General features: G+C 44.5%; 1 protein-coding gene across 7 annotated transcripts in view; it reads left to right on the top strand.

Moving 5' to 3' along the window:
* Positions 1 to 14,977, top strand: part of LOC133537084 (glutamate receptor ionotropic, kainate 1) — a 130,398-nt gene that overhangs the window by 89,919 nt on the left and 25,502 nt on the right. For all 7 annotated transcript variants that reach the window (XM_061877943.1, XM_061877941.1, XM_061877944.1 and 4 more), the window contains 3 exons: positions 2,694 to 2,875; positions 3,067 to 3,120; positions 13,068 to 13,241. In XM_061877943.1, coding sequence (XP_061733927.1) covers positions 2,694 to 2,875; positions 3,067 to 3,120; positions 13,068 to 13,241 — 410 coding nt within the window. The remainder of the gene's footprint in view (positions 1 to 2,693; positions 2,876 to 3,066; positions 3,121 to 13,067; positions 13,242 to 14,977) is intronic.

Below are 14,977 nucleotides of genomic sequence, written 5' to 3'. Positions count from 1 at the left end.
GTAAAACAAAAAGTATTTTACCACAATGGGGAAATGCGACGTCATCTGTTGCGTGAAGCAAACAAAAGTCCGAGGACGAAAGGCAAACATAGACAGGCATATATAGGGGCAGAAATCATCAGGGGCAGGTGCGCGTGATCAAAAACAAGGAACAGGTGACACTAAATGCGTAACTAGGCAACCGAAACAAACCAGGAAGTGCCACCGGGAACTAAAGACGTCAAATACAAAACAGGCTGTGATAACAAAACAGAAACAAGACAGAACATGTCATGGTCCAAGACGTGGACCATGACATAAACGTCCCATGTATGATGTCTGTAGGAGTGTTTACATGCATATTTGTCGCGCTATTGTCATGTGATCAAGCTAGTGTCGTTAGCATTAGCTAATATGCCAACACCTTGTGTTAGCATTTTTAACTTACAATGGCATTATTTTTGTATCGTTTCACTTCCACAAATTCCTCAGTAAATTCCCCAAAACGTCATCGTGTAGTTATATAATATAGATTTTTTGTATATCGTATAGTATTATTTTTGTCAAAACGCATTTAGTAAGAAAAATGACATACTTTATTGACACTTATTATTTCCAGGCTTTGAGTATTTATTTTAATTTAAATACATTTTTTTTGTAATGTATGATAATGAGTGCGGGTTGAAAATGTACTTCCTGCTTTAATGCCCTAAACTGGAAGTAAAACCATCTATAGCGTTTCTTCTCGTATGGATTCTTCATCTATCACTCCAAGGAAGGTTTGTAAGTTTTACAATATAACTAAAACTTACTGACTAAATTGTCCCATGTGTGATGTCTGTAGGAGTGTTTTCATGCATATTTGTACCTTCTATCCTAATGTAATCAAGCTAGCGTTGCTAATATGCTAACAGATTTACAAGTGTTTGTGTTAGTATTATTAAATTACAATGGCAATATTTTTGTATTGTTTCACTTTCACAAATTCCTCAGTAAATTCCCCAAAACGTCACCGTGGAGTTATTATATGTATAATATCATTTTTTTGTATGTTACATCGTATAGTATGTTTTGGTCAAAACGCATTTTGTAAGAAAAATAACATACTTTATTGAGGCTTATTATTTACTGTCCTTGACTATTTATTTCCATTTAAATACTTTTTTTTGTAATGTATTATAATGAGTGCGTGTTGAAAATGTACTTCCTGACCTATGTAAGCGTCAATATATACCTTGATGTTGCAGAAAAAAGACCATATATTTTTTTAACCGATTTCCGAACTCTAAATGGGTGAATTTTGGCGAATTAAACGCCTTTCTATTATTTGCTCTCGGGGCGATGACGTCAAAACGAGACGTCACCTAGGTAGTCAACGCATTTTTCTCAAACACATCACACGTAGCAAGTCAAATCAGCTATGTTATTTTCCGTTTTTTCTACTGTTTTCCGGTACCTTGGAGACATCATGCCTCGTCGGTGTGTTGTCGAAAGGGTGTAACAACACGATCAGGGACGGATTCAAGTTGATTTACGTAGAATGTGCATTGATTAGCATGGTATGCTAATAGTTGCTAACATGCTATTTAGGCTAGCTGTATGTAGGTATTGCATCGTTATGCCTCATTTGTATATTTGCATTCAGCCTTTCCCTCCATCCACATTTAATGCCAAACAAACACTTACCAATCGACAGATTTAAGTTTCTCCAGTGTCATGAAATGCGAAAGTCCCTCGCACATTTTACTGGCGATGCTACGATAGACATGGCACAGAGATGAATGGATACCCTGCGACACTCAAAGCAGATGCATTTCCAACGATAAAGTCAACTAAATCACAAAGGTGAGTTTTGTTGATGTTATTGACTTATGTGCTAATCAGACATATTTGGTCGCGGCATGACTGCCAGCTAATCGATGCTAACATGCTATTCAGGCTAGCTGTATCTACATTTGTAGCTGTATTTCCATCCAGCGTTTCCCTCCACCCACATTTAATGCCAAACAAACACTTACCAATCGACGGATTGAAGTTGCTCCAGTGTTATTGCGAAAGTCCCGATCGTTTGGTCTGCACATTTTACTGGCGATGCTAAGGCAGACATGGCCGAATAGCGTCAATAGCTATTTGCTAGCTAGTTTTTTCTTCAATTTCGTTTTCGCTATCTGCCTCCATACGCCAACCATCCGTTTCAATACATGCGTAATCTGTTGAATCGCTTAAGCCGCTGAAATCCGAGTCTGAATCCGAGCTAATGTCGCTATATCTTGGTGTGGTATCCGCCATGTTGTTTGTATTGGCATCACTGGATGACGTCACAGGAAAATGGACGGTGGCTTCACAGATAGCAAAAATCAGGCACTTTAAAGCCTTTTTTCGGGATATTCCGGGATGGGTAAAATTTAAAAAAAAACTTCAAAAAATAAAATAAGCCACTGGGAACTGATTTTTATTGGTTTTAACCCTTCTGAAATTGTGATAATGTTCCCCTTTAATGCCCTAAACCGGAAGTAAAAAACGTCCATAGCGTTTTTACTCGTATGGATTCTTCATTCATCACTCCAAACAAGGTTTGTAAGTTTTACAATATAACTAAAACAATTCTTCCTGACTAAAGTGTCCCATGTGTGTAGGAGTGTTTTCATGCATATTTGTACCTGCTATTGTAATGAGTTTGACAGCCGTGCCCATGAGACCTGTTTGTGTTCCAGGTCTGATTCGCCTGCAAGAGCTGATCAAAGCGCCGTCCAGGTACAGCATCAAGATCAAGATCCGCCAGCTGCCGATGGGAAGCAAAGACGCGCGGCCGCTCCTGAAGGAGATGAAGAAGGGCAAGGAGTTCTACGTCATCTTCGACTGCTCCTATCAGACCTCGGCTGACGTGCTCAAGCAGGTCACCCACTCAACATTACTCCCTTCCTCCTTGGCTTACTGTGGGCAAGATTAGTCCGCCTCTCGTCCCCTTCAGAAATCCTGTTTGTACCCAAATCCCAGCAGAGCGACACGCACACGCCTTCGGCGGCACAATCTGCACGCACGCTCGCTTCAATGAGTGCGTCTTTTGACCTCTTGTGACCCCTGTAGATCCTGTCCATGGGGATGATGACGGAATATTATCACTTCTTCTTCACCACTCTGGTAAGGAACCGCCAAAACCACGGCACAGTCCTTTTTAAAGCAACCTAAGGCACATGACAATTTTAGATACGTGCTTCCTGCCGGAGATGCAAAGATTACATTTCGTACTATAAAGCGCACCTGTGTATAAGCCACACCCACTCAATTAGAGAAATCAACATATGTTCCATATATTAGCCGCACTGGCTGCAGGTATACAGTGGGGCAAAAAAGTATTTAGTCAGCCACCGATTGTGCAAGTTCTCCCACTTAAAATGATGACAGAGGTCTGTAATTTTCATCATAGGTACACTTCAACTGTGAGAGACAGAATGTGAAAAAAAATCCAGAAATTTTACATTGTAGGAATTTTAAAGAATTTATTTGTAAATTATGGTGGAAAATAAGTATTTGGTCAATAACAAAAATTCTACTCAATACTTTGTCATATAACCTTTGTTGGCATAAACAGAGGTCAAACGATTACTTTAGGTCTTTACCAGGTTTGCACACACAGTCGCTGGTATTTTGGCCCATTCCTCTATGCAGATCTTCTCGAGAGCAGTGATGTTTTGGGACTGTCGCCGAGCAACACGGACTTTCAACTCCCTCCACAGATTTTCTATGGGGTTGAGGTCTGGAGACTGGCTAGGCCTCTCCAGGACTTTCAAATGCTTCTTACGGAGCCACTCCTTTGTTGCCCGGATCATTGTCATGCTGGAAGACCCAGCCACGTTTCATCTTCAAAGCTCTCACTGATGGAAGGAGGTTTTGTCTCAAAATCTCACGATACATGGCCCCATTCATTCTTTCCTTAACACGGATCAGTCGTCCTGTCCCCTTAGCAGAAAAACAGCCCCAAAGCATGATGTTTCCACCCCCATGCTTCACAGTATGTTTGTGTTCTTGGGATGCAACTCACTATTCTTCTTCCTCCAAACACGACGAGTTGAGTTTATACCAAAAAGTTATATTTTGGTTTCATCTGACCACATGACATTCTCCCAATCCTCTGCTGTATCATCCATGTGCTCTCTGGCAAACTTCAGACGGGCCTGGACATGCACTGGGTTAAGCCAGGGGACACGTCTGGCATTGCAGGATTTGATTCCCTGTCGGTGTAGTGTGTTACTGATAGTAACCTTTGTTACTTTGGTTCCAGCTCTCTGCAGGTCATTCACCAGGTCCCCCGTGTGGTTCTGGGATTTTTGCTCACCGTTCTCATGATCATTTTGACCCCATGGGATGAGATCTTGCATGGAGCCCCAGATCGAGGGAGATTATCAGTGGTCTTTAATTTTCTGATAATTTCTCCCACAGTTGAATTTTTCACACCAACCTGCTTGCCTATTGTAGATTCACTCTTCCCAGTCTGGTGCAGGTCTACAATTCTTTTCCTGGTGTCCTTCGACAGCTCTTTGGTCTTGGCCATAGTGGAGTTTGGAGTCTGACTGTTTGAGGCTGTGGACAGGTGTCTTTTATACAGATAACGAGTTCAAACAGGTTCCATTAATACAGGTAACGAGTGGAGGACAGAAGAGCTTCTTAAAGAATAAGTTACAGGTCTGTTTGAAGTGACCAAATACTTGTTTTACACCATAATTTACAAATACATTCTTTAAAATTCCTACAATGTGAATTTTTGGATTTTTTTTTTCACATTCTATCTCTTACAGTTGAAGTGTACCTATGATGAAAATTACAGACCTCTGTCATCATTTTAAGTGGGAGAACTTGAGCAATCGGTGGCTGACTAAATACTTTTTTGCCCCACTGTATATGTTGTTAAATGACTTATTTACACAGAAATATTCATTTACTCACCTTAATTGTTTCCAAACGGTGTTTTTAACAGGGCAGTAAAACCGCTGATCAAACTAAACAGAACTCATGGTCATGACCCCACTAGCTGCGCAAGCTAACTCTCCAATCAGCAAAACAGACTCAATAACACCACAGTGACATTTTGGGGAATTTACTGAGGAATTTGTGAAACTGAAACAATACAAAAAGAATGCCATTGTAAGTTGATCATACTAACACAGACACTCGTAAACATGTGAGCAACGTAGCATATTAGCTAATGCTAACAACGCTAGCTTGATTACATTAAAATAGCACGTACAAATATGCATGAAAACACTCCTACAGACATCACACATGGGACGCTTTAGCAAGTAAGAATTGTTTTAGTTATATTGTAAAACTTACAAACATTGCTTGGAGTGATAAGTGAAGGATCCATATGAGTAGGAACGCTATGGACGGCGGTAAGACAGAACAGCACTTTTACTTCCGGTTCAAAGTTCTTTAAAAAGAAGGGCAAAGTAGCACCCGCAGGGTGCAAACTCGTCCAAAAGATGGCGGCACAGCACAATGAATAACACACATTTTCAGTTTTGTTGCTTTGTCCATCCATCCATCCATCATCTACCGCTTATCCGAGGTCGGGTCGCGGGGGCAGCAGCCTAAGCAGGGAAGCCCAGACTTCCCTATCTCCAGCCACTTCGTCTAGCTCTTCCCGGGGGATCCCGAGCCGTTCCCAGGCCAGCCGGGAGACATAGTCTTCCCAACGTGTCCTGGGTCTTCCCCGTGGCCTCCTACCAGCTGGACGTGCCCTAAACACATCCCTAGGGAGGCGTTCGGGTGCCATCCTGACCAGATGCCCGAACCACTTCATCTGGCTCCTCTCGATGTGGAGGAGCAGCGGCTTTACGTTGAGCTCCTCCCGGATGGCAGAGCTTCTCACCCTATCTCTAAGGGAGCGCCCCGCCACCCGGCGGAGGAAACTCATTTCGGCCGCTTGTACCCGTGATCTTATCCTTTCGGTCATGACCCAAAGCTCATGACCATAGGTGAGGATGGGAACGTAGATCGACCGGTAAATTGAGAGCTTTGCCTTCCGGCTCAGCTCCTTCTTCACCACAACGGATCGATACAACGTCCGCATTACTGAAGACGCCGCACCGATCCGCCTGTCGATCTCACGATCCACTCTTCCCCCACTCGTGAACAAGACTCCTAGGTACTTGAACTCCTCCACTTGGGGCAGGGTCTCCTCCCCAACCCGGAGATGGCACTCCACCCTTTTCCGGGCGAGAACCATGGACTCGGACTTGGAGGTGCTGATTCTCATTCCGGTCGCTTCACACTCGGCTGCGAACCGATCCAGTGAGAGCTGAAGATCCCGGCCAGATGAAGCCATCAGGACTACATCATCTGCAAAAAGCAGAGACCTAATCCCATGGCCACCAAACCGGAACCCCTCAACGCCTTGGCTGCGCCTAGAAATTCTGTCCATAAAAGTTATGAACAGAATCGGTGACAAAGGACAGCCTTGGCGGAGTCCAACCCTCACTGGAAATGTGTCCGACTTACTGCCAGCAATGCGGACCAAGCTCTGACACTGATCGTACAGGGAGCGGACTGCCACAATAAGACAGTCCGATACCCCATACTCTCTGAGCACTCCCCACAGGACTTCCCGAGGGACACGGTCGAATGCCTTCTCCAAGTCCACAAAGCACATGTAGACTGGTTGGGCAAACTCCCATGCACCCTCAAGAACCCTGCCGAGAGTATAGAGCTGGTCCACAGTTCCACGACCAGGACGAAAACCACACTGTTCCTCCTGAATCCGAGGTTCGACTATCCGGCGAAGCCTCCTCTCCAGTACACCTGAATAAACCTTACCGGGAAGGCTGAGGAGTGTGATCCCACGATAGTTGGAACACACCCTCCGGTCCCCCTTCTTAAAGAGAGGGACCACCACCCCGGTCTGCCAATCCAGAGGTACCGCCCCCGATGTCCACGCGATGCTGCAGAGTCTTGTCAACCAAGACAGCCCCACAGCATCCAGAGCCTTAAGGAACTCCGGGCGGGTCTCATCCACCCCCGGGGCCTTGCCGCCGAGGAGCTTTTTAACTACCTCAGCGACCTCAGCCCCAGAAATAGGAGAGTCCACTACAGATTCCCCAGGCACTGCTTCCTCAGAGAAAGACGTGTTGGTGGGATTGAGGAGGTCTTCGAAGTATTCCCTCCACCGGTCCACAACATCCGCAGTCGAAGTCAGCAGAACACCATCCGCACCATACACGGTGTTGATAGTGCACTGCTTCCCCTTCCTGAGGCGGCGTATGGTGGTCCAGAATCGCTTCGAAGCCGTCCGGAAGTCGTTTTCCATGGCTTCCCCGAACTCTTCCCATGTCCGAGTTTTTGCCTCCGCGACCGCTGAAGCCGCAAACCGCTTGGCCCGTCGGTACCCGTCCACTGCCTCCGGAATCCTATGAGCCAAAAGAACCCGATAGGACTCCTTCTTCAGCTTGACGGCATCCCTCACTGCTGGTGTCCACCAACGGGTTCTGGGATTACCGCCACGACAGGCACCAACAACCTTGCGGCCACAGCTCCAATCAGCCGCCTCGACAATAGAGGTTCAGAACATGGTCCACTCGGACTTAATGTCCCGCACCTCCCTCGTGACATGTTCAAAGTTCTCCCGGAGGTGTGAATTGAAACTCTCTCTGACAGGAGACTCTGCCAGACGTTCCCAGCAGACCCTCACAATGCGCTTGGGCCTGCCAGGTCTGTCCGGCATCCTCCCCCACCATCGTAGCCAACTCACCACCAGGTGGTGATCGGTAGAAAGCTCCGCCCCTCTCTTCACCCGAGTGTCCAAAACATGAGGCCGCAAATCCGATGACACAACTACAAAGTCGATCATAGAACTGCGGCCTAGGGTGTCCTGGTGCCAAGTGCACATATGGACACCCTTATGTTTGAACATGGTGTTTGTTATGGACAAACTGTGACGAGCACAGAAGTCCAATAACAAAACACCACTCGGGTTTAGATCCGGGCGACCATTCTTCCCAATCACGCCTCTCCAGGTTTCACTGTCGTTGCCAACATGAGCGTTGAAGTCTCCCAGTAGGACAAGGGAACCACCCGGAGGAGCACTTTCCAGTACTCCCTCGAGTGTACCCAAAAAGGGTGGGTATTCTGAACTGCTGTTTGGTGCGTAAGCACAAACAACAGTCAGGACCCGCCCCCCCACCCGAAGGCGAAGGGAAGCTACCCTCTCGTCCACTAGGTTGAACTCAAACGTGCAGGCTTTGAGCCGGGGGGCAACGAGAATTGCCACCCCAGCCCGTCGCCTCTCACTGCCGGCAACGCCAGAGTGGAAGAGGGTCCAGTCCCTCTCGAGAGAACTAGTTCCAGAGCCCTTGCTGTGCGTCGAGGTGAGTCCGACTATATCCAGCCGGAACTTCTCTACCTCGCGCACTAGCTCAGGCTCCTTCCCCCCCAGTGAGGTGACGTTCCACGTCCCAAGAGCTAGCTTCTGTAGCCGAGGATCGGACAGCCAAGTGCCCTGCCTTCGGCTGCCCACTTTGTTGCTTTGTTTATTTTAAAACTGTTTGTATTATGCTCGCCAGCAAAGAAAAATCCATATATTAGCCGCACTGAACTACAAACCGCAGGTATATATGTTGTGAAATGCGGTATTAACTCAGAAATATTTCTTTTCACATGCATTAATAGTTTCCAAACGGTGTCTGTAACAGGGCAGTAAAACGGCTGATCAAACAAAATAAAAGTCATGATCATTGACCCACTAGCTGCGCAAGCTAGCTCTCCAATCAGCTAAACAGACTTAATAACTCCACGTTAACATTTTGGTAATGCTAACAATTAACTTACAATAGCACGTACAAATATGCATAAAAACACTCCTACAGACATCACACATGGGACACTATAGTAAGTAAGAGTTGTTTTAGTTATATTGTAAAACTTACAAACGTTGCTTGGAGCGACGAATGAATGATCCAGAAGAGTAGAAACGCTATGGACAGCGAAAATGCAGTCCGGCACAGCAGGAATTTTATACAACAGCTGCAGTGTGCGAACTTGTCCGAAAGATGGCACCATAGCACAAACAATAACACACCTATTCAGTGTTTTTGCTTTGTTTTTTTCTCTAAAACTATTTGTATAATTGTCGTGAGTGAACAAAAATCCATATAGAAGCCACACCCACTAAATTGTAGAAGTCAAAATGTTTTTCCATATATAAGCCGCACCAGACTATAAGACGCAGATATATATATTGTGAAATGAGTTATTTACACAGAAATATTTATTTCCATACCTTAACTGTTTCCAAACGGCATCTGTAACAGGGCAGTAAAACGAATGATCAAACAAAACAGAAGTCATGGTCATGGAGCTATTTAGCTAAACAGACTCAATAACTCCATGGTGACGTTTTGATGAATTCACTGATGAATTTGTGAAAGTGAAACGATACAAAAATAATGCCGTTGTAAGTTAAATATACTAACACAGACATTATTAGCTAATGCTAACGACACTAGCTTGATTACATTAGGATAGCACGTACAGAGGGCCACGTGTAAGAGTGAGTAATATAAATGTATCAGGATCACACGTTATCGACATTTTTAAAAATACCTGTAGATTTTACAGTAAACAAAGAAAATGGCAGCGTAGACTGTGTTTACACTGCAGGCCAAAGAACATTAAAGTGGATTTTAAGATTACCATGCTAATTTATTTGCTAATTGTACAGGTGTACACACTTTGTAGGTACACACCTCAGTCCTATTTTCGTACTTGATTCATGTTAATGTTAGCATCCTAACATTTAAAAAATATTTTTTTAGGTACACACCTTAGAGTTACATATTCTGGTACTTGACGCATTTTACAGTTAGCATTTTGGCATTCTATCTTTTTTAGATAATTTAACAGGTCTACACTTCACTGTCCTATATATTTGTATTATACTCATTTTAAATGTAAGCATGCTATTTTTGGCCTATTAGCATAGTACTGTTAGCATGCATTTTTTGGGGGGGATAATTTAAGCTGGTATACACTTAAGTGTCATATATATTTTGTATTTCACTCATTTTAACTGTAAGCATGCTGTTTTTGGCATGTTAGCATTGTACTGGTAGTATGCTAGCTTTTTTAGAAAATTGAGCAGGAATACACATTAGTGTCATATTTTTCTGTATTTCACTCATATTAATTGTAAGCTTGTTAATTTTCGCATGTTAGCATAGTACTGTTAGCATGCTAACCTTTTAAGATAATTTAGCAGGTATACACTTCAGTCATATATCAATCAATCAATCAATGTTTACTTATATAGCCCTAAATCACTAGTGTCTCAAAGGGCTGCACAAACCACCACGACATCCTCGGTAGGCCCACATAAGGGCAAGGAAAACTCACACCCAGTGGGACATCGGTGACAATAATGACCCAGTGGGACGTCGGTGACAATGATGACTATGAGAACCTTAGAGAGGAGGAAAGCAATGGATGTCGAGCGGGTCTAACATGATACTGTGAGAGTTCAATCCACAATGGATCCAACACAGTCGCGAGAGTCCAGTCCAAAGCGGATCCAACACAGCAGCGAGAGTCCTGTTCACAGCGGAGCCAGCAGGAAACCATCACAAGCGGAGGCGGATCAGCAGCGCAGAGATGTCCCCAGCCGATACACAGGCAAGCAGTACATGGCCACCGGATCGGACCGGACCCCCTCCACAAGGGAGAGTGGGACATAGAAGAAAAAGAAAAGAAACGGCAGATCAACTGGTCTAAAAAGGGAGTCTATTTAAAGGCTAGAGTATACAAATGAGTTTTAAGGTGAGACTTAAATGCTTCTACTGAGGTGGCATCTCGAACTGTTACCGGGAGGGCATTCCAGAGTACTGGAGCCCGAACGGAAAACGCTCTATAGCCCGCAGACTTTTTCTGGGCTTTGGGAATCACTAATAAGCCGGAGTCCTTTGAACGCAGATTTCTTGCCGGGACATATGGTACAATACAATCGGCAAGATAGGATGGAGCTAGACCGTGTAGTATTTTATACGTAAGTAGTAAAACCTTAAAGTCACATCTTAAGTGCACAGGAAGCCAGTGCAGGTGAGCCAGTACAGGCGTAATGTGATCAAACTTTCTTGTTCTTGTCAAAAGTCTAGCAACCGCATTTTGTACCAACTGTAATCTTTTAATGCTAGACATGGGGAGACCCGAAAAGAATACGTTACAGTAGTCGAGACGAGACGTAACAAACGCATGGATAATGATCTCAGCGTCTTTAGTGGACAGAATGGAGCGAATTTTAGCGATATTACGGAGATGAAAGAAGGCCGTTTTAGTAACGCTTTTAATGTGTGCCTCAAAGGAGAGAGTTGGGTCGAAGATAATACCCAGATTCTTTACCGTGTCGCCTTGTTTAATTATTTGGTTGTCAAATGTTAGAGTTGTATTATTAAATAGAGTTCGGTGTCTAGCAGGACCGATAATCAGCATTTCCGTTTTTTTGGCGTTGAGTTGCAAAAAGTTAGCGGACATCCATTGTTTAATTTCATTAAGACACGCCTCCAGCTGACTACAGTCCGGCGTGTTGGTCAGCTTTAGGGGCATGTAGAGTTGGGTGTCATCAGCATAACAGTGAAAGCTAATACCGTATTTGCGTATGATGTCACCTAGCGGCAGCATGTAGATGCTGAAGAGTGCAGGGCCAAGGACCGAACTCTGGGGAACTCCACACGTTACCTTAACGTAGTCCGAGGTCACATTGTTATGGGAGACACACTGCATCCTATCAGTAAGATAAGAGTTAAACCAAGACATGGCTAAGTCTGACATACCAATTCGTGTTTTGATACGTTCTAATAAAATATTATGATCGACGGTATCGAAAGCAGCGCTAAGATCGAGGAGCAGCAACATAGATGACGCATCAGAATCCATCGTTAGCAATAGATCATTAGTCATTTTTGCGAGGGCTGTCTCCGTGGAGTGATTTGCCCTGAAACCGGATTGAAAGGTTTCACATAGATTGTTAGACGCTAAGTGTTCATTTAACTGCTCCGCAACAATTTTTTCAAGGATTTTTGAAATAAAGGGAAGGTGAGACACCGGTCGGTAGTTTACCATGAGGTCAGGATCGAGGTTAGGTCTTTTAAGAAGAGGATGAATAACCGCTTTTTTGAATACTAGGGGAACAGTGCCCGAGGAAAGTGATAAGTTTATAATATTTAGCACTGATGGACCTAATAATACAAAGAGCTCCTTGATCAGTTTCCCAGGAAGAGGGTCAAGTAAACATGTTGTTTGTTTTATTCCATTTACACGTTGTAACAATTCCTCTAATGTTATTTTCCTCAAAACGAATATATGTTTTATATTTCACTGATGTTAACTGTACGCATGCTATTTTTGGCATGTTAACATGGTACTAGTAGTATGCTAGCTTTTTTAGAGAATTTAGCAGTATACACTTCAGTGTCATATATGTTTGTATTTCCCTGATTTTAAATGTAACCATGCTATTTTTGGCATGTTAGCATAGTACTGGTAGCATGCTAGCTTTTTTAGATAATTTAGCAGGCATACACTTCAGTGTCATATATGTTTGTATTTCACTCATTTTATATGTAAGCATGCTATTTTCCGCATGTTAGCATAGTATTGTTAGCATGTTAGCTTTTTTAGATAATTTAGCAGGTATACATTTCAGTGTTATATATGTTTGTATTTCACTCATTTTAAATGTCAGCATGCTATTTTTTGCATGTTAGCATTGTACTGGTAGCATGCTAGCTTTTTTAGATAATTTAGCAGGTATACACTTTAGTGTCATTTTGTTTATATTTGACTTATTTCAAATGTAAGAATGCTATTTTTCGCATGTTAGCATAGTACTGTTAGCATGCCAACCTTTTTAGATATTTTAGCAGGTATACACTTCAATGTCATATATTTTTTGTATTACACTCATTTTAATGTAAGCATGTTAGCATAGTACTGTTAGCATGCTAACCTTTTTAGATAATTGAACAGGTAAACACTTCAGTTTGGTATGTTAGCATGCTAGTTCTTTTTTACAGAATTGTGCTAAAAGTGAGGCTGCGTTTCCGCAGGACTTGTTTGCGCTGGACCTGGAGCCGTACCGCTACAGCGGCGTCAACATGACAGGCTTCCGGCTGCTCAACATCGACAACCCCCAGGTGGCCTCGGTGGTGGAGCGCTGGTCCATGGAGCGACTGCAGGCTCCTTCCAAGGCTGAGACGGGAATGATGGAGGGCATGATGACGGTAAGATTCGGGAGCTCCAACACTGACATGATAACAAGCGCGTTCAAAAAAGGGGCCGGCTTTGGGTACGGAAGGACGGTGAGATTGTTGTCTTTTCTATGAGTCAAGTGGAGCCAGTGTCCTCACAGACGCCCGTCTTTGGGTCTGGAAAGACGGCAAAACGGTCATCTTTTCCACAAGTGGAGCCATTGCCGTCACAGACACCCGTCTTTGGGTATGGAAGGACAGCAAAACTGTTGTCTTTTCTACGAGTCAAGTGGAGCCATCTCCGTCACGTTTGGGTCTGGAAGGACGACAAAACGGTTGTCTTTTCCACAAGTAAATGGAGCCATCGCCGTCACAGACGCCCATCTTTGGGTATGGAAGGACAGCAAAACGGTCGTCATTTCCACAAGTAAATGGAGCCATCGCCGTCACAGATGTTCGCCTTGGGTATGGAAGGACGGCAAAACTGTAGTCTTTTCGACAAGTCAAGTGGAGCCATCGCCGTCACATCTTTGGGTCTGGAAGGGCAGCAAAACGGTCGTCATTTCCACAAGTCAAGTGGAGCCATCGCCGTCACAGATGTTCGCCTTGGGTATGGAAGGACGGCAAAACTGTTGTCTTGTCCACGAGTCAAGTAGAGCCATCGCCGTCACAGACGGCCGTCTTGGGCTATGGAAGGACGGAAAAACGGTCACCTTTTCAACAAGTCAAGTGGAGCCATCGCTGCCACAGATGCCCGCCTTTGGGTATGGAAGGATGGCAAATCTCCAGACGTTCCACGGTGTTGCCGTTCGGTAGCTGTAACTGGCAGCCCTGGTTTTATTTGGACACAACAACTTCCCCTTAACACGTGATCACGCAGGGGTTAGCAAGATCTGTAAAGGTCTGCGCTATTTCCCTGCACCATGGACCATCCGTGGCGGCACCGTTCAGCTGCCGTTACACATCCTGTGGAAATCCGGGGTCAGAAGACGTTTTGTTTCTCATCATCCAGTTACGTTCGATTCAATGCCTTAATAAATAACTACAATGCAGTCTTGTTGGACGCTGGGAAGTAATGCCTTTCCAGGATTTGGCCTCTAGACTTGGTGATACTAATCGTAACTGGAGTGAGAAAAAACGTATCTGACAAATGAGGAACACATCCGCTAATGTTCGACAAGTATTTTGGGTCAAAGGATGCCAGACTTTGGTACATCAATTCTGGCAAAACGGAAACTCTGATCATTGCTCCCGACGAACAGATCCTCCTGATCAATCCCAATGAACTGGACTTTCACATGAAGTCTGGACCCGGGGCGACCACTCCTTATGCATCAGTTGGTGACGTCTCCGCGCACTGACTTGTCTACATTCAAGAAGATCCCCTGCTGGTCCTCCAATAGACGGGACTTTCTCATGAAGTCTGGACCCAGGATGACCACTCCTTTAGCATCAGTCGGTGACGTCTGCGCCCTGACTTGTCTACATGCAAGATGATCTGCTGCTGGCCCCACTATGGACTGGAATCTCACAATATTAACTGTATCCACTGGGCATCCATTCCACCGGTCACCCAGGGGGGATCCCCACATCTGCAGTCCCTTCCAAGGTTTCTCATTGTTCCCACTGGGTTGAGTTTTTTCTTGCCCTGATGTGGGATCTGAGCTGAGGATGGCGTTGTGGCTTTTAGACATTTGTGACTAAGGGCAACTTTGATTGATTGATTGATCAAGAACTCCCTCGGTGCTCTGGGTGCATCTGTCAAAAAA

The sequence above is a fragment of the Nerophis ophidion genome, linkage group LG18, assembly GCF_033978795.1.
Source record: "Nerophis ophidion isolate RoL-2023_Sa linkage group LG18, RoL_Noph_v1.0, whole genome shotgun sequence".
NCBI lineage: Eukaryota > Metazoa > Chordata > Actinopteri > Syngnathiformes > Syngnathidae > Nerophis > Nerophis ophidion.
This window is presented reverse-complemented; position numbering and strand designations above follow the sequence as displayed.